This window comes from Vicugna pacos, chromosome 4 (assembly GCF_048564905.1).
Source record: "Vicugna pacos chromosome 4, VicPac4, whole genome shotgun sequence".
Lineage (NCBI taxonomy): Eukaryota > Metazoa > Chordata > Mammalia > Artiodactyla > Camelidae > Vicugna > Vicugna pacos.
This window is the reverse complement of record NC_132990.1, coordinates 9,049,597-9,075,555: the sequence shown is the minus strand read 5'-3', so window position 1 is coordinate 9,075,555 and position 25,959 is coordinate 9,049,597. Positions and strand designations below refer to the sequence as shown.

General features: G+C 40.3%; 1 protein-coding gene and 1 long non-coding RNA gene across 4 annotated transcripts in view; one reads left to right on the top strand and one right to left on the bottom strand.

Annotated features, from left to right (window-relative positions):
* Positions 1-7,191: 7,191 nt before the first annotated feature.
* The window catches only part of DCAF12 (DDB1 and CUL4 associated factor 12), a 30,860-nt gene continuing 12,092 nt past the window's right edge, over positions 7,192-25,959 (bottom strand). For all 3 annotated transcript variants that reach the window (XM_072959244.1, XM_072959245.1, XM_006216813.3), the window contains 7 exons: positions 19,191-19,397; positions 18,076-18,136; positions 12,491-12,684; positions 11,477-11,542; positions 9,863-10,025; positions 7,937-8,115; positions 7,192-7,391 (listed from right to left, as the gene is read on the bottom strand). In XM_072959244.1, the coding sequence (XP_072815345.1) occupies positions 7,233-7,391; positions 7,937-8,115; positions 9,863-10,025; positions 11,477-11,542; positions 12,491-12,684; positions 18,076-18,136; positions 19,191-19,397 (1,029 nt within the window). In that variant the 3' untranslated portion in view covers positions 7,192-7,232. The remainder of the gene's footprint in view (positions 7,392-7,936; positions 8,116-9,862; positions 10,026-11,476; positions 11,543-12,490; positions 12,685-18,075; positions 18,137-19,190; positions 19,398-25,959) is intronic.
* LOC140695981 (uncharacterized) lies at positions 8,127-23,681 on the top strand. Its single transcript, XR_012071867.1, has 2 exons — positions 8,127-8,370; positions 22,809-23,681. It is a non-coding gene; the product is annotated as an uncharacterized lncRNA (long non-coding RNA).

Genomic DNA, 25,959 nt, shown 5'->3' with positions numbered 1-25,959 from the left:
AGCAATTTCTTTTTTGGCTGAGTTTGACAAGGAAAGTGCTATGTGAATTGAGAGGACTGGATGAAGCTGGCTGGCCTGAACAGAAGGTTCCTGCCCCAGGAAAGAGAAGTGAAGAATTTTTGTTGTAGGTTTTTTGAGCAAAGGAGAAATCAATATTCTCTCTCCTCCTTTTTACTGATTTCTTATTCACAACCAGCACTTGCTGAAGAAAGACTGGGAGGGGGGCATTTTAAGTGATACTACTAGAAAATACAGATAAGCGAAAGAATAAAGAAGTGTCACTGAAACTCTGCTGCCAAGAGAACCACTATCGGCATTCTAGTGATAACATTTTAGATTTTTCCTCTATCTAAATGAAGATATGTATAATCTACATATGTAAATGTAGATATGGATAAATTTTATAAGAGATCCAGCTTTAGAAGCTGGCTGATAACCACCTTGTTATTTAACAATATATCCTGTGTTATAATCATTCTATGTCACTACATAAAGATTCACCTGTATGTACTCTTTAAAAAAACTTATAACAAAATTTAACATTACATAATTAGAGAGACTAGTATAATAGGCTATCCTATATACCCATCTGGCAGCTTTAACAATTATCAACATATCATGTTAAAATAATCTAAACCCTCTGGATTCTTTCAAAACAAACCATTGACATCATGTTATTTCATCTGTAAATAAAATATCTCTAAGAGGTAAGATTTAATCACAATATCATTATTATACTTAGAAAGAGCAACAGTAATTATTTACTGCTATCTAATGTCCAGTCAGCATTAAATTTTCCCAGATTATCTCTTTACAGTCGCATTATGTTGAATTAGAATGTAAACACCTTCATGCATTACATTTGATTGATAAACCTGTCTCGTCTCCCTTAACATACAATAGTTCTTTTTTCTTGCTATTTATTTATTGAAAAAAATAGATCATTTTCCTTATGTTCTGTGTTTGGTTGCTTGCATCCCCACTATACCACTAATATGTTCTATCCACCATATTTTCTGAGATAGATCTAAAAGCTTGCTCAGATCAAGCTTGATTTTCTGGCAAGAACACTTCTTAGGTAATGCTGTTAACTTTCTATTGTAACCCCTCAGGAGATACATAGAATGTGGTGATCTCTCTCTGTGTTAAGATTTACCTGCAAATATTAAAATTTTTTATTTAACCATTTCCTTTTTAATAGACTTATGCTACTTCCAGTTTTTAAATTTTTATTTATTTTTTTCTAATTAATGCTACAACAACCATCCTTATATATCTGTCTTCACATGCTTGCCTAGAATATTTCCCAAAATTCCCAGAAGTGAAACTGCTGGGCCAATGGATATAATCAGTGATTTTTCAATGCAATGAATACCATTTTGATAGGCTAAGGCTTCCTGAAAAAGACCATAGCCACCAGCTAAGTAAACCAGTAGCCTAGGAACAATCTAGTCAGTGCTGACTTTTTCTGCTGACCTGATCCTGGGCATCCTTCTCACTCTGGCTAGCAACTCCAGGTCTGCCCAGGCAGGCACAGGGCAGATTCTTTTGTAAGCCAAGCTTAGGTATGTGAAGACTTGGCTATATATTTTAGGAGGACTGCAGAGAGCTGTCCATGTTATTGGCTAATATATTCCCAATGGGAAAGCCGCCTAAGACTCTACAGTGTGAAAAGGTGATCTAGAATAAAAGTTTAAAATGTTGAGGTAGTTTGAGATAGGAAAAACCAACCAGAGGTGGGCAGTATGGGGGATTACTGCCTTGGTCCTGGAAGGAACAGGTTTTCCCAGGCAGAGTCAATTCAAATATGGTTCTGAGCCATAATTTTTGCTTTTATAAGTCTTGGTACTACTATATAAGTACAGTTCCTCTTCGCCATATCATCTTAAAAGAAAAAACATTTTCTTAAACCTCAAATGTGATTTTATAAAAATTGGTATCAGAAAATGCATCACAATAAACCTGTATTGATTTGCTAGGGCTGCCAAAACAAATCACCACAAACTTGGTGGCTTTAAAGCAACAGAAATTCATTCTCATGGTTTTAGAGGCAAGAAATCCAAAATCAAGATGTCAGCAGGGCCACAATCCTTCCCAAGGCTCTAGGGGAGAATCTTTCCTTGCTTCTTCCAGCTTCTGGTGGCTCCTGGCCTTCTTTGGCTTATAAATGCATCACTCCAATCTCTGTCTTCACGTTGTCTTCTCTGTGTGTCCTTGTATGTCCCTTTCAGTCTCATAAGGACACTCTCATTGGAGTTAGGGCCTACCTTAACCCAGTATGAGCCCATTTCAATCCTTACCTTAATTACACCTGCAAAGACCTCATTTCCAAATCAGGTCACAATCTGAGGTTCTAGTAGACTTGAATTTGCGGGGGGACAGTATTCAACCTAATATTCCCAATGGTTTATTGGATGCCATTAGGAAAATAAGACTCACGTAATGAAAATTTAACAAACTGCTCCAATATTTACCTGCTTTGAAGGCACACTGCTTGAGGATGACTTCCTATTCTTCTTAGACTTCCCTGCACCAGTAGAACAGCTGTTGTGGATCCAGAAAATCATCTAATGTCTAATGTGAACTCCTCTCCTCGTTGTGTAAGATAAAAAAAAAAACAAAACCTGATGCCTAGAAAGGGGAAAAGGCTTGTTTAAAGTCATGTCCATGAGCAGCAGCAGCAGAACTAGGACTGAACCCATATTTTCCCTTTACTCCACACTTAGCCCAAGCAGGTGGCACTTGGAGATGGCATGTAACCCTCTCTTGAAGGAACAGCAACAGTATCTTTAATCAGGTAGTATAACATCCCCCTCCTTCAAGAGAAAAGAAAATCTAATGGTGGAAACTCAAGCATGGTGGTTGGGGCAATAATTTTGTGTTCTTTTGCAGAGGGTCTAGGGAAGCAGAGAGAATGATGGTGGTGGTGGTGAGGGAAGTTTCTCAGGTAAGCAACACATTACAGGGCCCAAATTGCCACACGTCAGGCTATGGTACCCAGCACTGTGTTCTCTGCATCAACAAATGGTCTTGACCTTGGAGAACAAAGCCTTACTATTTCCAGTTCTCTGTATAGGATGCCACCAGCTAAGAAAAAAAAAAAAAGGTAGCTACGAATGAGGGAAGTTTATTTAAGACAGGAGTTGATCATTTGTTTTCTCCTTGTCCACAGCATTAGGAATGTTAATTACAGCTCTGAATACTGCTTAACAAGAAACACAGTAAACATGCGACTTTGAGCTCAGTTAATGAGTATTATTATCCTTTAGAAATTCTGACTTTGGCAATTACATACTAATCAAGAGGAGTGTTCAGATGTGAGGCTCATCCCAGGGGGAATTTAAGAGGACAGCTCACACCTTTGCCTGGGAGAGCTGAGTCATGAGTTTACAATCTCAGCTTAAGCGAGTTCGGCTCACACCTCTCTCTCTCGTGGCAGTACAGAAACAAATTTCTCACATTTGTTTCTCTGAATTATTCTTTGGAGATGAAGTGAGGGCAGAAGAACCAAGCTAACAAACCCATACTTTCTTTTGTCTTCATCAGTAGTTCCAAAATTAGAAGCCCATGTTTCTAGCCTCCCAAAGCTTCCAGCCATCTCAGCACAATAGCATGAAATGAGATGTGGCTAAAAGCAAGTGTGATCCTTCCTCTTCTTCCCTCTCCCTGCATATTGTTGTCTCCCAGACACCAGCTAACTGAAAAGGAAGGAAAAAAACACATGGATCATAGGCTCTTACAAGACTGACCCCCCTAGTGCTAAGCCAAGGGTCTTGACACCCTTTTACTTTTTCTGGATACCTGCTGTAAGAAGTGCCTGGGTGGCAGCTGGATCAGAGAGCCCTGGACTGACAACCTTTAGCTTTATTAGGAACACTAATAAATTAGTAGTAAACTAATGAGCCAGATTAATACTAATTAACTCTTGGAGTGTCAGGGATGGGGAACCTGGAGCATAAATGAGGTTCCAAAGCCTTCTGCAAAAGGACCCAAAGGATAATGGAAGGAGGCAGTAGACCATTCTGAATGACGCACGTGGCCTGAGAACAAGGAAGTTCTTTCATGGCCTGAGAGTAAGGACAGCTGGCAGGAAAGGGAGGGACCACATCAAGTCCACAAAGCTCTTCTGTTATACATACTTTGTTGCAAAGTCTGGCTGGAAAGTGGGAGCAGGGCCAAGATTCCATGGAGGCCAGAGGTCCAGGCCAGGCCCTCCCCCCACCTCATCACCTTTCTCTGAGCATGTTTCGTGAACGTTGAGTTCCATGGTAACCCAAAACCTGAGGTTGAGGAAGCACGTCTTTGTTTAAATCTGCATTTCCCCCAAATAATTTGACCGTGGAACATTTTGCTCTTACTGATTGAACTAACTACTGTTTCATGGATTGGGGATTCTGAAAATCTCATTTTGAGAAAGGCTAATTCCAGTCCCTTTCCAAATGTTAACTTCTCTAGGAAGCCCTCTCACTTGCTCCAAGCCATTCGCCTCTCCCTTCCTGTTTTGCAGCCTTTGATCATATAGGTAGGTGCCTCTATGAGTCATGCTCTGAGTCAGTCTCTGAGGGCAGCTGTATCCAAATTGCCCTGGGAAGGGACAAGTGCCAAGTGACAGAGGAATAGGCATTGCTTTGCCTGGCTTTGTGGCCCAGCCCTGATGGGTCTTTAAGAGATGACTGTGAGAGCAGTATGGTTCAGCAATCTTTCTCTCAGCTACAGCTCCAAACAGGTTCTGGGAAGAACATCACTCACTACAGACTTTGTGTCCTTTTCTTACAAAGGGCAGTGAAGCATCTATGTTTCAAAAAAATGACAGCCTGTTCCCTGGGCACCACACAGTTGCTTTCACAGTCATTCTCAGGGCCCCCTCCACTAAAGCTGATGAGGCCTTTCACCAACTCTGGTTTACGTAAGAGGAGCTGGTCACCTTGCTCAAATCCATGCAGTCACTCAGAGCCAGGACTAGCATGCACCCTGATCCTCAGTCTGTGTTTTGTTTCTAGCACCATACCACTTTCCCTGAGCATATCCACTCTCAATTGATTCCCAGAGCAACTGATCTGGAGCCAGAGCTGGGAACCAGGAGCAAGAAGGTCTTAGTGTTTGTGTTTGCCCTTGACCTGCCTTTAACCTTGAGGCAACTCACGTGTTCTCCTCCAAGCAATCCTAGTGCCCTGAGCTGACCTTCCAACCTGTCATTTGGGGCCCTCTCCCTGCTGCTTCTTGGCTATACATACTCAAACCACTAACCACTTTGCACTGGAATAATATTTATTTTTTTTTACTTGGCAAAAAGTCAAGTGCTACATTTTTAAAAACAAAATCTCAAAACAATCAAACGCATTACCCATCACAGAAGAGGGTCTGGCAACAGTACAAAACATCCTACGTGAGATTTTTTTTTTAAATATACAAGTTGGTTTAAAATGATAGAAGTTCTGTGAGAACTAAGAAATCTACAGCTTGTAGTTTAATAGAAAAAAATTAAGACAATTAAAAGATCTACAGCATCCAGCATTTTGCTTAATTCCCTGTTTATAGCACCTATTTCTCTAGGTTAGAAGATGAGAATTCTAGAACCTGTGGTGTACACCTTGTACCACCAAGACAGGGTGGACCTGCTGTCTCCTCTCCCCACCAGCCCTCATCACCAAGGGGAAGACAGTCTTATTTTCAATCTCCCCACTTACACCTAGAGAAGAGGGGGATAACTGGGAGAGCAACTCAGAAATGGGAGTGGAGGAATATGACTTTTCCTTTCCCCAGAATGGGCTGTTAACAGAAGCAGAGTCTGTGCTTCGAATGGAGGAGGAACTTGTGGGTGGGAACAGCTGTTATCTGCAACATGATGCATAAAAAGCAAGGAATAACTGGACATCAGGGTCAGTCAGTTGCCCGCAAGTTTAAAAACCTCAGACCAAACAGACAGTTCAAGGGAGGAACAAATTACTAATCACATAGATGCTTTTACATGCACAATGTTGCTGCTGGCTGTAGGCCACTGCATCACCGAGCCAGGGCCGAGCCAACGGAGTGGGAGAGGTGGCTTCAACCCCAGTCCTACTGTATAAAGAAAACAAACATTCCACACATGAAGCATTCACTACACACAGATAAACACCCTGCTCATCCCCTCCCTCCCGGACTGAACCCAGTTTAGAAAACTAAAAGCAAAATGCATTGGGGAGATTCGAAGACAGGCAAAGGAAAAATTCCCCCCCAAAGCTAAGGGGACTGAGTATGTGAATCTTAGCAGACTTGAGGCCCCCAGCTCCAGGCCCCTGAGAAACCCGATCAGGTCTTGTTTGAGGGGAAGGAGAGAGAGGTTATGATGGAGATTCTTTTTACCAAGTCCTACCAAGTGTTCTGCAACCTCTAGAGCTGCATCTTGGATGGAAACCCTGATGTTTTAGGGGAGTGGCCACTGACTTAAGAAATGGGAAACTGAAGTGGAAGTGACACATACAAAGAAATGTTCTTACCTGGGGGACACACAGATGGGAAGGTGGGAGATGGATTACTTTGGAGTCCTGACATGAGAACAGCCAGGACGCCTGCAATCTAACTCAAAGGGTTTTCCTACTGGTGATTTGTTTTCCTTTCTGTTTTTACTTCCTATAATCAGTGTTGTTAGGCTTTACAAAACAAGATAAAGACCAGTCCCAAAGCTGGACTCTGTGAATAAAGTTGTTTCTTTTATAAATATTTTAATTACAGTAATCCTCACTCCAGATAATTTCAATGACACATGGAACTTGCAGGCACAAAAGCTCTCTCTCTCGCTCTCTCTCTCTCACACACACACACACAGAGCCCCCAAACTTTCACAGAAAGTCTGACAGCAACCATACAATTATAAAGGAGCCCTACCTCTCAAGAGTGAAGTAAGGGTGAGAATGACTATGTTAGCATAAAGAAGCCAGAGAGGGGAGAGTGTGTGTCACTTAAAGAAAAAATACAAATAGGAATTAACAACGTTTGGTTGAGAAGCCAGAAAGAAAAAAGATAATAAAGTAAAATTCTAATTACTAAAGGGGAAAAAAAAAGAAAAAAAAACCCTTTGGATTTCCATACAAAGCATCTTCCTGTCAAGTGCCTAAACCATAGGCAAACTCTTGGTGTTCCCACTAAAATGTATGGGCCTCATACAATTGGAAAAAAACCAAAAGAAGAAATGGAAACTGAGGATGAAAGTTAGTGTAAATCTCTGCATTTTGGGAGAGAGTTAGTTGTCATTAACTCCAGAGCCCAGCATAGTTTCCATGGAGCCCTGAAGGGAGGGGGCCTCCTGCCACAAAGAGTTTCGTTCCGGACGAGTCGTAGCAGTGGGTGTAAACAGCATTGGGGAAGAAATCAATGTCTGAAAAGTAATTCCTCCAGGTCTCATCATGATTCTATGGGAAGAAAAAGAGACTCTGTTAGCACTTGCCAGGGGGCAGAAAAGAGGGAAGAAGGGATGGGAATGCTTCCTTAAGAGAAGAGGGTCCTGTATCTCTAACCTGATACCAGGAGGTTGGTGTTTACAGGAACTGGGGCCTCATTTCTCCAACTGAACATTAGGGAGGAACCAAGCAAGCTGAAGAATTGCTGCACAAGCCTAAGGTCTTCTCAGGACTGTTGGAACCAAATGCTTCAATAATTCACTGGCAGCCTCAGTGGGAGGTTCCTTCTCCTTCCAGCTCTATTATCACCCGGGGGTTATCCCAGGTCAACCAGTGTGCCTTATTGGGCCTCAGTTTTTCCATAGACATGCAGACCCAAAAACAAAATCAAGGGAACGTGCCTTTCTCTGCTCGGAGGAGTGCCTCTTACTAGTGAAAAATTATGTGGGTAGGTGGTGTGTCGGGGGGATGGGAGTGGGTGAAATTGAAAACAACTGAAAAAAACTGCAGACAATTTTTCTGTCACTGTCCAGTAACCATGCCAGCCGAGGGCTTACCAGCCAGCCTTTGCCAGTGGTTAGTTTTAGATTCTCCCCTGCAAGTCTGGGCTTGGACCCATAACAAGCTGAGAGCCTCTCTTCCAGGAATCTCTGAGCTCGGATGTCATAGAAGAGCAGGGAGCCCTGCCCTGTGCCCACAGTGATGATGTGCTCATAGAAGCTCACTGACCGGATCCCTGAGAGAGAAAAAAGGACAATCAGCAGGCAAAGTATGCACTTGACAGTCTGCTAGACTCAATTTCCCTGACACTGAGTTCACAAGGCGCCCCCAAATACCAGATGGCGACTTTCCCATGGCAGACATAACTCATGCAAAAGCCAGAGAACCCTGATGCCACATGACCCACCCACACACTAACAGGAACCTTCCCACAAGTCTCAGAGAAGTGCCAGATACCTGATGATGCCCAAGATGCGTCTGGCCTAAGACTGTAAGTATGCCCTGAACCTCCCTCCCTCCCCTAGACTCACTCTGAAGTCATCTTTTGTATCTCTAAGCTCCTCTCCATTATGTTTCCAATCCACACTGAAACTGAGGGTAATCTGTATATTTATGAATCATTACATTAAAAAGGACTTCCTTGTATTTGACCTAAAACCACTATCATGGCACTGCAAGAGGTCTTTACATGGTATTATGTGTATTATGAGGGTGCCAAACGGCCTAGAACTGAAGCAGTCTAAGGAGCAGTGTCTCACATTGTGAACTTAAGTCACCTAATCACTTTGGGTCATAGGGAAAACACTTCTGCTGCATCTGTGGATCAAGTAAGTACATGGGATATGAAGATGTCTCGGTACATTAAGTGCTCACTAGTATTTGTTAAATCAGTATTTCCTTACTAGGTATGAAAGCTACCCCAGTAACAGTAACCAAACTCTCTTAAAATTTTCATTACAAACATCATTCCAGCCAAGCCCGTTTATCCCTTCCCTTACTACTCTCATTACACACATTCTTCTCTCTGTTCTGAAATGTGAGCATCTCAGATATAACTGAAAACAAACTCAAAACAAAGGCCACTTTCGCAACATCTGCACGAAAGTGAGAGACTAAACTGTCACGTGCACTGTGCCTTTCAGGACTCTCAGGATAATGGAGCCACATTTTTACATGAGAAGAGGGACAATGTGAGATAAAGATGAAAACACACTTTGTTAAGATAGATGACCTGGATTCTAGTCCCTGGCTCTTCCCCCACCAAACTGTGTGATGCCGTGAAGTTAAATTAACCCATTTGGGTCTCCGTCTCCTCATCCATGAAACGGGGTTAACATCCTACTTTCCTATTAGCTTCCCATAGGGTTGTTGGTAAGATGAAATGAGATGTCAGACAAAGGTATTCTGAAATCTTAAAGTGTAGTACAAACGTAAGCCTCTCTTTTTATTCCTCAATAAAGAATGAGGGTGTCCTCAGAATATGCTATTACAGATGCAAGGCTGAAGCCTAATTGACCCAGTGGTCAGGACTAAACTAAGTATCTTCTTCAGCTTTACTGAGGTATAATTGTCATATAATACACTGCACAAATTCAAAGTATACCATTTGAAGTTTTAACATATGGATATATCCATGACACCATCACCACAATCAAAATAACAAATAAAAATTACAAGTTCCATCACCCCCGAAAGTTTCCCCATGCCCCTTTGTAAACTCCTCCTCACGCCATCACACTATCCCTTAGCGTAAAGTGAATTTTATAGTTCAGGTAGGGTCCCAGCAACAAATTAGCATAGGACAGAGAGTAGACGGAAACCACCAACATCCTGACTGCTGGTTTCCACCAAAGGCTTCTGTGGCCACAAATTTGTCCATGGTGTTTGAAGCTCTGCTGCCATATGCAGGTATTCAAGCCCCCCTCTGTCAAAACCCATTTGCAACTCAGCTATAAGCCTGAGGGGCACACGGGGCCTCTTACCACTGCCTCTCTCCCTGGAGCAGACAGACTTCACGTTGTATGATGGCTGCCGTGGATCCAAGAAGGAGACATGAGCCTGGGAGCCCACTGCATACACTGACCACTCACTACCATAGGCCAGGCACACATTCTCACGGCAATATGGCAGTTTGGTAGAGAGGAGCTGAAAACAAGAGGAGAGATGCACCCATGGCATTACCAGAGAGCATAAAGCAGGGCATTGCTCTTAGACACCCACCTCTGTGGGCCTTCCTCCTGCACAAGCCACAAAAAGTCAGAGACAAAAAGACATGCCCTGATTAAGAAAATAACACCCTGCTCCACCCCTAGGTATGTAAGAAAAAGAAAGGGTGACTATAGTAAACAATATGATCTAGGCACTGAAAAGAATTGGTTAGGGGAAATGGTCAAGCAGGAATTAAATAATCAGAAGCAGAAAGACAGGTCAAAAATCACAGGTTGTTTCCAAGGAGGACCACAGGGCACTAAAGCCAAGGTCCCACTCTTCTCTCTGCCAGGAAGAGTCACCACCTTTCTCACTGGTGAAGAAAGATAAAGGGGCTGACTTCTGGCTACCTCAGCCTAACTCCCTAATTGTACGGTAGTTGTACAGTATAGAAAGCACACTCATAGCACTGCTCAACCCCAAGTAAGCCCACCGGTCTTAACCCAGGGTCTGTGTCATTGAGCCAATCCTCAGTGGGTGCCTACTGCCCGTAAGACACTGGGCAAGGTCAGTGGAGCTCAAAGGCTGCTGTGACATGAAGGAATCAATACTTTCTGGAGCTCTGCTTCCTCTTCAAAAAGAGTCTATCACAGAAGTAATAAGCAGCAAAGGGCTCTGGGACAAGAAGAGGGAAAATGATCCAAAGGTAGGTTTAACTTTAGGCAAAAGTTGTCGGTAAATATTATGAATTAAATCTGTATTCTCATTACCTTACATAATTACTTCATAGATGGTTTACCTTAGTTCCACTGATCTTTGCCTGCCAGTGACTCCTAACATTTAGGTCTTCCTACCCTGACAACACGCCAAATAGTCAATAATCCCTAATTAAATACTTAAATGCATCGTGGATTGGAGGACTGCTAGTTAAAGGAGTCTCTCAGCAGGCCCTTGCAATATGAAAGGATAACCCCCTCTGACTTTTGTAAAAGACTTTTAAGAGAGGCATACCACGACAAGGACCTACTGTAGAGCACAGGAAACTATACTTGTATCTTGTAATAATCTATAATGAAAAAGAATACACACAAACACACATGAGTGAATCATTTTGCTGTACACCTGAAACATGGTAAATCAACTATACTTCAATTTTCAAAAAATTAAAAAAGAGAGAGGCATGTCAGACTTAGAATTTCCTGCAGTGTGCAATCACATGCCTAGGCCCTTGGAGAATTGGTGCTTTGGACGAGAATGAAAAAGTTTAAGGAGAATTAAAGTCTTTAACTATAAGGTGACTATACCACAATAAAAAAAATGTTTTAAAAAAAGAAAGTTAACAAACACACACACACAAAGTAAATAAAATTGCAATAAATATTTATGTACTGAAAAGAAAAGAAAAAAAAAAACTATAAGGTGAAACCACCAAGTCATGTTCATCACACCTTAGACAGTGTATCTTCAGCCTTCCAGAGATGAAAGTAGCCATCCAGGGATACTGCTCCCAATTCCTACAAAAGCAATGAAGAACAGGTTATATCGCACTTTGAAGCAACTAGTATACAATGGTAAGCAGGGGAAGACCCCTGGGGTCCTCCCGGTTTTTCACTCCTATCCCATGATGGTGCTAGGGATTATCAACCCATCATCTCACCCTACAGAATGCAGCTGGACAGCACATTAAAGCAAGGCTGCTTCTTGAGAGAATCCAAGAAGTCCAGGTTTGAGCAGTAACACAGACACCCATGGTTCAAAAAGCCCTTACTATGTGATCATTCCCATTACGTCCTGCTGGATAGTTAGAGCACAGCACACACATGAAGGACAGTTTCATAACCCTCAATGTGAGAGCTTCTGTAAGTGGAGGATCTAAGCTGGGTAAGGTAAGTCTACCCCTATGCTATAAACACGGATGGGAGATAGGAGGCTAAGGAACCACACTTCAAACTGTGGCCTGATTCAGATTTTGGAAGAAGCCTTTATTCTCTTTTGGCACTGGGTCTTCATACCAACAGTGTACTTAATAGCCCAGTTTCAGGAGATCTGACTCAAATGATTAAGTAAGATTTGGTGGCAGTGTTGCAAAGAGGCAATAAAGAATAAAAAGAAACTGAATACCAGAGAGAAGAAAGTGATTGCTTTCAGAGGCATGTATGAAAATCACACCCAAAACAGAGCACCTGCAAAGGCACGTGCAAATGAGAGCCGGTCAAATCAGTGGCCCTGGGGAAAACTCTGACACCCTGATCCACAGGTATGAACTATCCAGAGAATGCTGCGGAGCTCAATGCAAAGGGGAGGTTTCCTAATCTCTCAGCCCTCAAGAGATGCCCTGTGGGCTCGGAACTGAGCTATGCAGCAAGCTCTGACTCGGGGAAAGAGAGTGCATCTCCCAACACATAAGCCAGGAAGTTAAAGCAAGAGGAACAGGCTTCAGGGAACTTTTGGCAAGCTCATACCTTGTTCTTGTTGTTGAAGGCCAGAGCCCGGACCTTGCAGTTATCAGGGTTTGTGTCCTCTTTGGGGATGTCCTTTAAGGCCTTGTGAGTGATGTGAGCATACACAGGGACCTGTGACACGTTGTGCCTTGCATCACTTTTGGTCAACACATCATCTGTCACCTCCCAGAGTCCCATAGAACCATCGCGTGAGCCTGCAGGGCAAGGAAACCATAAATGTCAGACATATACAACTCTCCATGGGACAGTCCCACAGAAGCCAAGATGGGCTTACTTAGTCTAGCTCTTTGTGCACCATGCTCATATGTACTGAAGCTTGGCCAGGTGGCCCTCATCAAAAACAGAGAGCAATACGCATTTTAACAGCTACACCAAGACGATGATTCAACTGAAGTGTATGAGTTAAAATATAACCTTTAAGTGTAGCATGGTTGGTGGGATTTTTCAAAAGAGAGCATTGATAAGGCTCAGTAATTTTTTCCAAGCCAAATGCTTGGGTCACGTGGGCATGCAAGCATAGGTGACTTCTACTAGGCAGTAAGGTTTGGGAACTTCCACTCTAGATCAGTGGCGCTTAACCTTTTCAGAGTCACATACCCCTTAGAGAGATTTAAGAATGTTAAAGACCCCTTTCTCTAGAAAAATACACAAAAACATCACATTGTACACTCAATTTCAGGGAGGTTCATGGGCTTCTTCAAGAGACTACGATCCCTGAAATTAAGAATGTTAAAAAAAAAAAAAGCCACACACAATAAACAAAAAACAAACAAAAAGAAAGACTGTTCTACATAAAATGAATGCTTAAAAAAGCATAAACTTTCCTTAGCAAACAAAAATGAAGCAATTTTAAAAAAAAACTAAGAACACTTTACTTTGAATTGAGCCCCGAATACATTGCTGGTAGTAAGTAAGCGAAAATGGGACCATCTTTCTAGAGTACAACTGAGCCATCTGTAGCAAAATCCAGGAATTTTGTGCTCCTAGCTAGGAATAATCCACTACCATAAGACCCATATATAAAGATATTAATTCAGAACAATCTATATGTCCAACAGTAGGGCTATGTTACAGTCATAAAACAGAGTATCAAGAACCACTAAAAAAATCATGTTTCAAATTCCTTTCCAGTAGCGTTATTTGCCAACACTCCTCTGAGACCAGAAGGTGCCCCTACCACACTGCAAATCTCTTGAATGCTTCACAGTAAAAACTGTCTAACATGGGAGAAATATCATCCAATTTGTTTGCATCGTAAGGTTTGTGGACAGGGATTCAAAGCAGGAGGTTCATCATGTGTGAAATCTAGAAAAGGCCAGAGAGAGAAGGGCACATCTAGAGAAATACGTATGATTCATAATGCAAATTTAAAAAATAAAAATAAATAAAAAATAAAAATTTAAATAATGAAACAAGTTTTAATATGAAAAATTTCAAATATATTGAAATGTTAAAAGAATTTTTCAATGAATTGTATACTTACACTATTGTCTACCATTAACATTTTCTTATATTTGGTATATCATGTATCTATCCATAATCCGTCTCTCTATATGATCTCATTCTAACCAACTAAAAAAATATGTACTGAAAAAAAGACTAGGAAGATGTATTTCAAAATGTTAACAGTGATTATCTCTGGGTAGAGATATTACAAGTTAATTCTTATTTCCTTTGTTTGTTTATATGAATTTTAAAATTTCTTAAAAAAATATATATTACTTTACAAGAAAGAAAAAAATTAAAGAACTAATTTTGGCAGCAACATGAAGACTGGATTGGAGGATACAAGATTAAAAGCAGAGAGAAAATATGGAAGGACACTGGAGTAATTCAAAAGATAGATGATGAGCACTCAAGTAGAGAAGACAGAAAAGAAACTGATGGATATGAGATATTTTAGAAAAGTTTCAACATGGCTTGGTAACCTAAGGAGACTGAAGAGTCTTGGTTCTCTGGCTGTGCACCTAAGTAGAGGGTGAGAGCATTTACCAATATATGTCAAAGGGGGAAAGTGAAGTCCTGGAAAGGAGATCATGAGTCTGAATATACTGAATCTGAGGGGAATGTTCAGGGGTTGATGCTCATCCCCAAGTCTGAACATTAACATTGGTTAACAAGTATTGAGCATTTTCAACATGGCAGCCACTATGCACTATTTCATTTGATCTTTCCAATGACCCTCTGAAGTATATATAATCATTATCTATGTTATAGATGAGGAAATCCAAGTCTCAAAAAGCTTAAATAACTTGTCCTCAGTGATAGTAAGTGGTATGACCAGGATTCAAATTCGGGTCTCTAATATCAGAGACAATATTCTTTTTTTATTTTTAAATGCAGCAACAACTATTTCAATGGTGCATCAAATACTCATTTTTTTGGTAAATAATAGAACTTTGTTTATATCCAGTTAAACAAGACATCTACATTGACTTAAAACTATTTGGACTTTATTGCTGATGTGACCTCTCAGAGTCTATGAAATTCCTGATTTGGATGTAAACAAAGCATAGCTGAAAATTCAAAAGAAACATCTTCCCCTGTTCCCCTGCACAGCTGAGTATTAGAACTATTTCCATCTGAGCTATTTATTGCAAAATTTTGAGGCAGTATATTTTCTCAATTTTTATATAGTTTGTTATGCCTTTAAATTAGGCTTATTATTAACCATCTCTGCACATATTATAGTTTTAAAAATAATGCTGTATTTTTACTCTGTCTTCCATAATGGTATGTGGTGTTGTGTACCCTATAATATGTCATCGGTATGTCACATAAGATTCCATCATTATCACATAACTTCCACCAGTAAGTTAGTAAGTACTAACTTACTCTGATGATCAAGAAATGGAAACACAGCTTCTTTCAACAATGTGACAATTTGGAGAATAGAACATTTGAAGATTAGTACTTTTACAAAGCTCTATTTCCTCAAATTAGATGGCAGAATTATACATTAGGAACATGGATCTAAGTATTTTTCTTGTCTACAGTGATTCTATAATTTATGAGGAAAATATCTTCTATATTGTCATAATTACAGTCTCAATAGAAGGTGAATTACTATCACAAATGTTTATATTTAAATTATAGTTTATTTGCAATATTATATTAGTTTCAGATATACAGCATAGTGATTCAGTATTTTTATAAACTATACTCCATTTAATGTTATTACAAAATAATGGCCATATGTCCCTGTGCTGTACAACATATTCTTGTTGTTTATTTTATACCTAGTAGTCTGTATCTCTTAATCCTCTACCCCTATCTTGCCACGTCCCACCACCCACACTGGTAACCACTAGTTTGTCCTCTATATCTGAGTCTGTTCCTGTCTTTCTGATATACATTCATTTATTCTATTTTTTAGAATTCACATATAAGTGATAGAGTTTTTGTCTTTTTCTGACTTATTTCAATAAGCACAATACCCTCTAGGTCTATCCACGTTATTGCAAATCTTGTATCAGGTCTTTAATCCATTTTGAGTTTATTTTTTATATTGGTGTGAGAAAATGTTCTAATTTCACTTTTGCATGTAGCTGTCAAATTTTCCCAGCACTACTTTTCATTGAAGGGGCTATCTTTTCTCCACTGTATATTTTTGCCTCCTGTGTTGTACATTTATTGACCGTAAGTACATAGGTTTATTTCTGGGGTCTCTACTCTGTTCCATTGAGCTGTATGACTGCTTTTGTACCAGAATCATGCTGTTTTGATGATCAGAGCTTTGTAGTTTAGTCTGAAGTCAGGGAGCATGCTATCTATAGCTTTGTCCTTTTTCCTTCAACATTGTTCTAGCAAGTCAGGGTCTTCTGCAATTCCATAAAAATTTTAGAATTATTTGTTCCAGTTCTGTGGAAATATGCCACCGGTATTTTGATAGGGATTGCATTAAACTGTAGATTGCTTAGGGAAGTATGGACATTGTAACAATATTAATTCTTCTAATCCAAGAACATGGGATGTCTTTCCATTTCTTTGTATCATTTTCAATTTTCTTCACTGATGTTTTCAGAGTATAGATCTTTCACTCAGAGCCAATATTCTTTTTTTTTTTTTTAATTTAAGTATAGTTGATTTACAGTACTGTGCTAGTTTCAGGTGTGCAGCATAGTGATTTTGTATTTTTGTGGATTATATTCCATTATAGGTTATTATAAGATACTGAGTATAATTTCTTGTGCTATAAAGTATGTCCTTGTTGCGTATCTATTTTACATATAGTAGTTTGTATCTATTAATCTCATACCCCTAATCTGTCCCTCCTTCCCCTTCCCTCTCCCCTTTGGTAACCACAAATTTGTATTCTATGTCTGTGAGTCTGTTCCTGTTACAGAGCCAATATTTTTAAAACCTGTTATACTGTTCACAAAATGTAGACTTGGAAGCCATCAGCCTGAAAACATAGGACACTTGCAGCCCATGTGAAAGAGAAGGGAGGCTCCCCCAAAAAGCCGTATCTTGGCTCCCAACAACCAAATTCAGTGCAGGCTACTGTCATACAGATAGTCCCTAAAGAGGTGACATGACTCAGCCTTTGCCCTCAAGGAGCTAGCATTTCTTGGGGAGACAAATGACAGGGAATCCAAAAGCTTCTGAACCACTCCTGAGTAATTCTGACCAGTGACTATGCTTAGTCATTAGATTTTTCCCTCCTGGCTGCTTTCTATTGCCTAGCAAAGACTCCAAAGAAGAAATATTTATGTTCCCTTAGTTTTGTTAGCAGCAGTTCTAAACATGGGCTTTGAAATCAGACCTGGATTCAGATCCTGATTCCACCTCTCACTATCTGTGTAGCCTTCAGCAAATTATAACCTCTCAGAATCTAAATTTTCTCATTTGTGAAATGAGGCTCATAATGCAAACCTTCTAGGATTGTTCTGAGGATTATAAGAGATAACACATGTGAAGTGCTTAATTTAGCAACTACTATGATTTTTAATTTGGGAATCTGAAATGGGGGGTTATATTTTTACATATAGGTATCCAGCAAAACTGGCTGGCACACTGAGCCTACTTTCTAGGCTGCTGTGGGTATTCAGAAAGCATCTGCATATCTCTAAGTTATCTTCTCTACACTCATTTCCATATATTTTTTCTGACTGTTTCATCACAGGGAGAGAAATTCCCCCAATCCTATACAGCTTTTATCAACAAGAAACTTAACACCATGATAGTTGTACAGAAAATGATAATTGCTCCTAATACTTTATAGGGCACATCAACCTTTCCAAAAGCACTTTCACAACTATTGTCTCAGTGAAGCCCCACAAAAACATTGAGGCTAATATGCTATCATGCCATCACACAGGCTCTTTCAAACAAGGCAGAGTATGAATAATAAATTAAGTATGCCAGTAGGTCCACTTTCCGGATCAGGAATACACAAGGGAAAAGATTTATCCAAGGTCACAAGGTAAGTCAGAGAAAGAGACAATACTGGAAACAAGGTCTCCTGACCCCTGGCTGAGAGTCTGTCTACTGGACTATTTCCAATCACACTGCTATCCCTTTTCAACTTCTAGCCTCCCTCCCTCCCTGCCACACCAGAACTTCCTACAGAAGGGCAATTTTACCAGACACCGCTAGAGTGTCACTGATCCATGCAATGGAAAAGATCCAGTCCTTGTGTCCATCCTTCAAGAAGAGAGTGACATGTACAGAGGGGGAAAAAAAGAAAAAAAAAAAGAAATTAGTAAAATAAGGATTACAATGCACATCCCTGAAAAGCACACAAGTCTAACTGAAAATATCTTTGTAAAAATTATAATTCTGATCTCTGGTGATCTCAACCCAAATGGTATGATCCCACAATCTTTAACTTCTATCTTGAGAAGCTCAAAGCTGGAATGAAACTGGCATACCTGTGGGCAATAAACACATCTGGTGGACACACAGCTCTCGCCCTCTATCTCCAGATGTCTTACTTGGGACTCCTACACACAATCACCCACCTGTCATCCCAGCTAACTCATCCTACCACTCTCCCCCTTGCTTCCTGGGACAATAGCTACAACTGACATCTTTGCTGTTCCTTCTGTCTGGAACTCTCTTCAAGACACTAACATGGCTTATAAACCCTCATGTCCTGTAAGCCTTCCTGCTCAAATGTCATTCTTATCAAAGAGGCCTTCCCTGGCTAACCTCTGAAACAGCACCCTCCACCACACTCTCCCTTTAGCCTGCCTTTACTCTGCTCCACGGCACTCATCACACTCCGATTACTGTCCATAAGTATTTGTTGGTTTATATTATATATTGGTCCCTTCACTTGAATGCAGGCTTCAAGTGGGTAGGGGCTTGGTCTGTTTTATTCACTGATATGTCCCCAGTGTCTAAAACAATCCCTGGCTCTAGAAGGCTCAAACAGTTTCTGAATGAATGATTTAATAAACTTTGCTCTCTGACTATGGGCAGCAGGAGACATGTAAATACTGTTGATATAAACAACCCACTGCTGGTCCCTTTATAAAACATATACTCCGGCAACATACCTGATACTCCCTTTGGGGAGTGCAGTCCCCATTCTGAAACCTCCACCCGCATACCTCACCGCCATGCCCCTGAGTCAGCAAAAATATAGAGGAAATTATCCCTTCCCAGGAGGCTCGTGGGAGGAGGGTCCATATTACCTACAGGGCTCTGTTTAAAAACAAGGCTATCTCTGACTACATTTACTGGGGAAACTTACATCTCCCACACACACAGGATCTAGTGTAGGCAGCCGATAGATGGCAAGACTGTTGGGGTTGTCTCCTCCGGTAGCTAACAGTGTTCTAGAGGGATTCAGCTCAATAGCATGGATACCACAGCCCTGCTGGGTCACGCATCCAGGCTCCCGGTCCTTCAGAATGGGAATCTTGGTGATCTGGCTTGTCTGGACATCCACTACAAATAGCTACAAGAGAAAAGGGGTACAGAAGCTGAATAGTTTCTCCTCAGTATGGTCACCCCTTCAATCAATTATCCATCAAACATTTGATTAATATCTAGTACATGTTAGACTTTGGGAATTATGAAAGGCAGGTCAGGGCTACACTAGTCAAATGAAACATGAAAATAAGAAAATGTAACAGAGAGAGGTATAATATGCTACATGAACACAGATGAGAAGTAAATTCTGCCTGAGATTCCAAGATGGCTTCAAAGAAGACTTGCATTAGACTATGGACCTAAAGAACCTGATTAAAGATTTTCTGCCAGTTCAGGCATATTTTATGTATCTAATTCTTATCTAGCCATGCATAGAAACTTATAAACAAAGCACATACAACCACTATTAAACACACCTATCAACATTACCAGGTTTGCTGGAGTGACCTGATACATAAGACTAGGTAAGAAACACTAATGTCACGTCTCACTGCTATACACGTTCTGTCCTATGTCTCCATGCCTTTGCTCATGCTGCTGCTTCTGCCTGAAATGCTCTTTTCCACTTCTATACCAAACCCCTTTTCACTCTCCAAAACTGAACTCAGAGAAATGCTTTATGGAAAAGACCAGTCTTAGAGAAAGGGCATTCCTGGTGGAATCTATTATTAAACTCTTCATGTGATTCAATGATTCATTCCTTTATTCACTCATTGATTCAGTACCAACTAAATGCTGAGTACTGTTCTAGATTCTAGGAATATAACTACTAGGAATAATCTGTGCCCTCATACACCTTATAGTCTAGAAAGTTCATTTAAAATCCTATCAGCAAGTCTCATGGTGAAGCCAAATTATGTCGAGTCTTTGTATAAAGTAACTGATTGCTTGCAGAGGAAGGAGATCTATGAAAGCAGAATGTAGATGAGCCTTAAATTTAAAATGGAAAAAGGAAAGGAAGAGTGCCAGGAAGATACTGAGGAGCAATTTTTTAAAAGGAGGTGGAGTGCAGGGAACACTCCCAAAACTGTAAGCCCTGACAATTCCTGCCTAATTAGCACCATCACTGGTTACAAGCATTTTTAAACTCACTACATCTAAAACAACTGATCTTCCTGCCGAAATTGCTCATTTCATCCAGTGCCACTGCAATCTGTCTGGTCACCCAAGCCTGGGATTCTTCCTAGACTCCTCGTCCTCCCTCACCCCCATCATCTCCGCTAGTCCTGCCAAATCTACCTCCTCAATATTCTTACAGTTGGCGCCTTCCTCTCCATCCTCTCTCCTGTACAAAACTGCAACTGGTCTTTGTGCCTTCAGCCGAGGTCACCTTCAAAATTATTCTCCATACTATCTATAGTCATTCATTTTTATAAAAATGGAAATCCTCTTATGTCAATTAAAAAATATCTAGTGGTCCCCCTAAATTCAAGCTCCTTAGCATGGCATCAAGCCTCTCCCCAATGTGGCTCCTACCTATCTCTCTAGCTTCACATCCTGCCAAGGACCTTATACTCTAGAAAGAACTGCTTATTCATTATTCTTCACACAAAAATCTTCAGTGAAATACAACTATTTTGTTTCATGCTCATGCTGTTCACAATGCCAGAAATGCTTTCTCCAACTCCTTCCTTTTACCTGGCCAACACATACTTATCTTTCATGATTCAGTTCAGACATGTCCTTTCTGAATATTCCCTAAATCCATGCTGGTTAAGTTCCTCTTCTGTAGGCTCCCAAGACAGCCCTCTACCACAATACTTAGATCTTGTCACAGATTTAAAATCTTTGTCTTTTTCCATTAAGCTAATAACGCCCTTGCAATTCCAAGAGCAGGGGATTTGTATTATTTTATTTATCTACTTATTTTTGGTGGGGTGGAGGAGATAATTAGATTTATCTTTAACAGAGGTACTGGGGATTGAACCCAGGACCTTGTGCATGCTAAGCATGCGCTCTACCACTTGAGCTATACTCTCCCCCCTCAAGAGCAGGGGATTTATCTCATTTGGTTCTATAATCCTGCCCCAACAATGCAGAGCTACATACATAGTAAGCACTTGTAGTCACCTTTCAGGAGGCCAACCCAATGATGTCAGGGGGCCCCCCACATCCCTGCACTCAGCGTGGGGCTCTGTAGCTGATTTTGTTTGATATAAGCTCTTATCTCCAGATCACAGCAATATCCTGGAGTGACTTGGCTCAGGCAGAAGTAGTCCAGAAGCTAGATTGGACTGAGTCATTCAGATTCTTTCAGGAATGTGGAACTGGCTTGTGGCACTAGACCAAACAGTTTGGGTGATCCTTATCTACCAAAGCCAGTCCCCAGGGAAACAGAAGACAGGAAGCATGGATGTCCTTGGTTCCATGGCTTTATAATGCCTAGTTGTTTCCCTCCGAGATTCAGAGATACTTCCTGCTCTTGGGGTTTGTGAACTAGCCCTTCCAATAAATGTGAATGAGTTTCTTACCCTTTTAAACAAACAATCTCTACCAACACAGTCCTTCAAATGCTTACTGAAGCAAAATTAACTGCCCACTTACACCTTTGTGGTGTGTGGGACAACGCATCCATAGTATGTTAGCTTCTGCACCAGTGATTCCCAAACTGATTATCACAATAACCTAAGAAATTTTCTTTTAAAAAATTCAAACAAAAAACTACAAAACAAAAACAATTCCCCAGTCCTATCCTAAAACTCCTCCAACTGCAAATTTCTGAATTTGGAGCCAGCAAAACTGAACTTTTTTCCAAGGATCTTCAGGTGAATCTGCTGATTTACCAGATTTAACAACCACTGATCTAGAGACTTGCTATCCAAGGACATCTGGAAGCTTGTTAGAAACAATGAATCTCAGGCCCAGCCTTAGACCTACTAAATCAGAATCTGGAGTTTCCCAAGACTTCCAAGTACACTGAAGTTTGAGAAGCACTGACGCAGAGAGACTTCACTCTGTCTGCTAAGGACAATGTGTTTGATAAGACACAAGAGTAAACTGACCTGCAACCTGGAAAGGTCTGAGATTCCCCTATGGATTCTGAGGGCTGGCTAAAACTTTAAGAATTATTTTGGTCCATTCCTTTGCCTTAAAACAGGCCTCCATCTCCGCCATCCAGAAAAGGTGAAGAAAAAAGGCTTCACCTATTCATGTCTAAGAAAGTCCTAAGTCCAACCCCTCCAGTTGTGGAGTTGGAGGAGATCTAGGTTTGAATTCCAGATTCGTTATTTGTTAACTGTGTTATTTTTGTCAAGTTACTTAACTTTTCTGAATCTTTTTCATTATCTATAAAACCTGAATAATATTATTTATCTTACTGGGTTGCTAAGAGATCTAATAATATGTACAATGTCTAGCACAGGGCTCAGCACAGAATAGGCACTTAACAAATAACAGCCAATAGTAACAGTGTTCTAACGTTTGCCTCGTTTCACAGGGTACAAGAAAGGCTTCTACAGTAGACGAAAAAGACTTGACACAAGGGAGATGGAAACAGCTGGCTGTGTAGAGGGCTCAGGAAACCAAGAATTTACCCCCAACCTCACCTGCATCCTTGCAGAGGAATGACAGCACCAGGTGAAGGATAGAGCCTTTCTGCTTCTTCAAAGAAAGAGGGGTGTGGATGGGCTGCCTCAGAATATCTCCCCAAGCGCTCTAGCAAGGGGCCAAGGCTCCATGCAGCTCCTGTAACACTTCCCAGAATGAGGCTGCTCCATATTAACCTACTGGGATCCCTGCCAGAAACTAAGCTTGAGGCTTGATGGCTCCCTGCATCTTACAAGTTAGGACAGAGGGAAAAAAAGAAAGTAAAGGCCTTACAACCAGGAAGATTGTAAGACTAGTGAGTACACCTCTGTGTGCATGTATTTGTATGTAGATACGTGCAAATGTGTGTATATAGAAAGATCCAGGTGGCTTAATAAAATGGGGGGGGTGGAGCTCACAAAGTATCTAAAACGCAATGTGTTTTAACTGGAGGCTAACAGAGAAAGGAAAGCAAATCCACTAGGTCTCACAGACATCAAGATCAACTATATTGATCAGACAATAAAAGGCAAGTCTGCTGAAAGTTGGGGAAGAAGAAAAGACTCTCTAGCTACAAATACTTCATGCTGTTCAAGACCTAGAAGGGTTCTCACACCTAGAAAGCCCAGGTCACTGTTTCTATTGCAAGTCTCTTAAAGGAAAGATCATGTGGTTGCTAAAGTAAAGAAACATTTTTGGGGTCCCAATTACAAAAATAACCATCATTAATTTGTAAAACAGAGAAAAGCAGAAATCAGAAAATAAACACCACCACTCCCTACTACCACTCGGTGTATTTTTTTTCCAGGTCCTTCACTACTTAACCCCCTAGTCACAAATATACATATTTTTCTCCATTTATAAAAATGTGATCTCATACATATTATTTATATATTTGATACAGCAGTAACATCTTTCCAAATTAAACAATACACTTCTACATACTTTTTAATGGCTATAAGGTAATTCACTACATGGGTATGCTAACATCTATCAAATGCATTCCCTGTTACTGAACATATATACTGTGTCCAAATTTTCAGTAATATAAAACACACTGCAATGAACATTCTTGTATCTAAATCTAGGTGCCTGTGCTATGCCAAGATCTCTTACTCTTTGCATTGTGAATCTAAGCTCCAAAAGACGGCTATGGGGGGCTGGCTTGCTGAAATCAGCAATGGTACCTCATATTATGTCTTGAATTCTGGTATTTCCCACTAGAATCATGATTTTTGTGGAAGGAGGACCATGTTAAGATTTACAAGTATTCTGAATTTAAGTTAACATAATCCTTTACAAGCTTTATAGCTAACAAGTTCAGTAAATTGACTTCAACCCCTGATTTTGGAGGGCTCTGTTGGAAATGGAGTAAATCCTGAGAATCAGCTTTGGCAAGACGCATAAAATTTTGCCTTATACCCACCAAAGTCACCCAAGTAAAGAGCCTCTCACAGCATACCACAGAGGTTTAGCTACCTTAAGTACCTCAACAAACACTTGAAAAAAATTTCTCTTAAGCTGTAAAATCAGGATCCAATTGAGCACTGCCTTTATCTAAGTACAAAGCCCATGTCTACTTACAAGCGATAATACCACCCAATCAGAAAAGATAAAAGAGTAAACAAAAGAACTGGTCCACTATCCTGATTTTACCCAAATCTTCATTTTTTCCTATGGAAGGTGGAAACTGATTTCTATTCTACTCAAGGATGCTAATAGTTAATGTATAGATTATTCAGAAGAAAACAATGTCTATACAAGATATTTTCAGCTTTTTGCTCCCCAGGGCATTTCCAGGCATGAGGCTTTCTACTCAGAATAACAGGAAGCCTTATCTCTAAATTGCAAACTACTGGAGAACAAATTGTTGTTCTATACTAATTATCTGCCTGGTATATTAAGAGATAATAAACTTTTAATAATGACAGTATTAAAATAATGATAATATAATCTCTTTTCTCTCACTCTTACTTCCTGAGCATTGTAACACAAAGACTTGAGGACAACATGGTTATATATTTGCACACTGAAAAGCAAGATCTCTCTGCAGGTGTTATTTTGAGCTCCAAAAAACTCCTTGTGTGACTGTGAGGGGAACCTCCTTTTGCTGAATACCCTACCACTGTATTTTCAAGCTCCTACTTCACACCCTCTCCCCAGAGAGGATGTGTAATACGTAACTGTTCAATCTTTGTCATCAAACAATGAATGGCAACTGGGCAAGGCCACTTTCACCACTGCTTTAGACTAAGAAAAAACAAGGTTCATCTAGCTGAAGGAGCTTTTTAAAAAAATGAGTTTATTCACAACTTATCAACAATAATGGAAATAAAAAATGCCAAATTACTTTCCAAAAGGGTTTTATTGTTTTGTTCTTTATTTAAAAAAAATTTTTTAGCCGGGGTGGTAATTAGGTTTACTTATTTATTTAATGAAGGTACTGGGGATTGAACCCAGGACCTAGTGCATGCTAGGCGCGTACTCTACCACCAAGCTATACCCTTCTCCCTCAAAAAAGGGTTTTAGTAGTAATGTGTATATTACCTATTCCATCACATCCTTATCAGAACCAGGTAACACTTTACCTTTAATTTGTACACAGGAAAATATTTTGCTTTTATTCGTATTCCTTTTATGGTGGAATTAAATATAATATCCTATAATTTATTAAATGTACTTCCTGTCATATATATTATATCTAAATAAATTATTTTTAAATGTTTAAGCTATTTGGGATATGACTGACATACAGAAAATAGCCATTTACAAGGCAGAAAAATGCTCACTTCTTAAGTGTATTAATTTGGCCAGAAATACACTCAATGACCGGAACCATCAAACCATTGCCACCACTTTCTCCTCCTCCACCACTGCCATTAATTATATCAACAACTTACTAATAAGCACATGTTCTAGGCACTGTGCTAAGTTTATCTTACTTAATTTTAATTCTCTTCATGACTCTGCTACGCAGGTACTACTACTCTTTTCATTTATTTTAAAGGTGAAAGAAAGGTTTAGAAGGTGTCTGGCTTGTCCAAGTGCACAAAGCTAAAAAA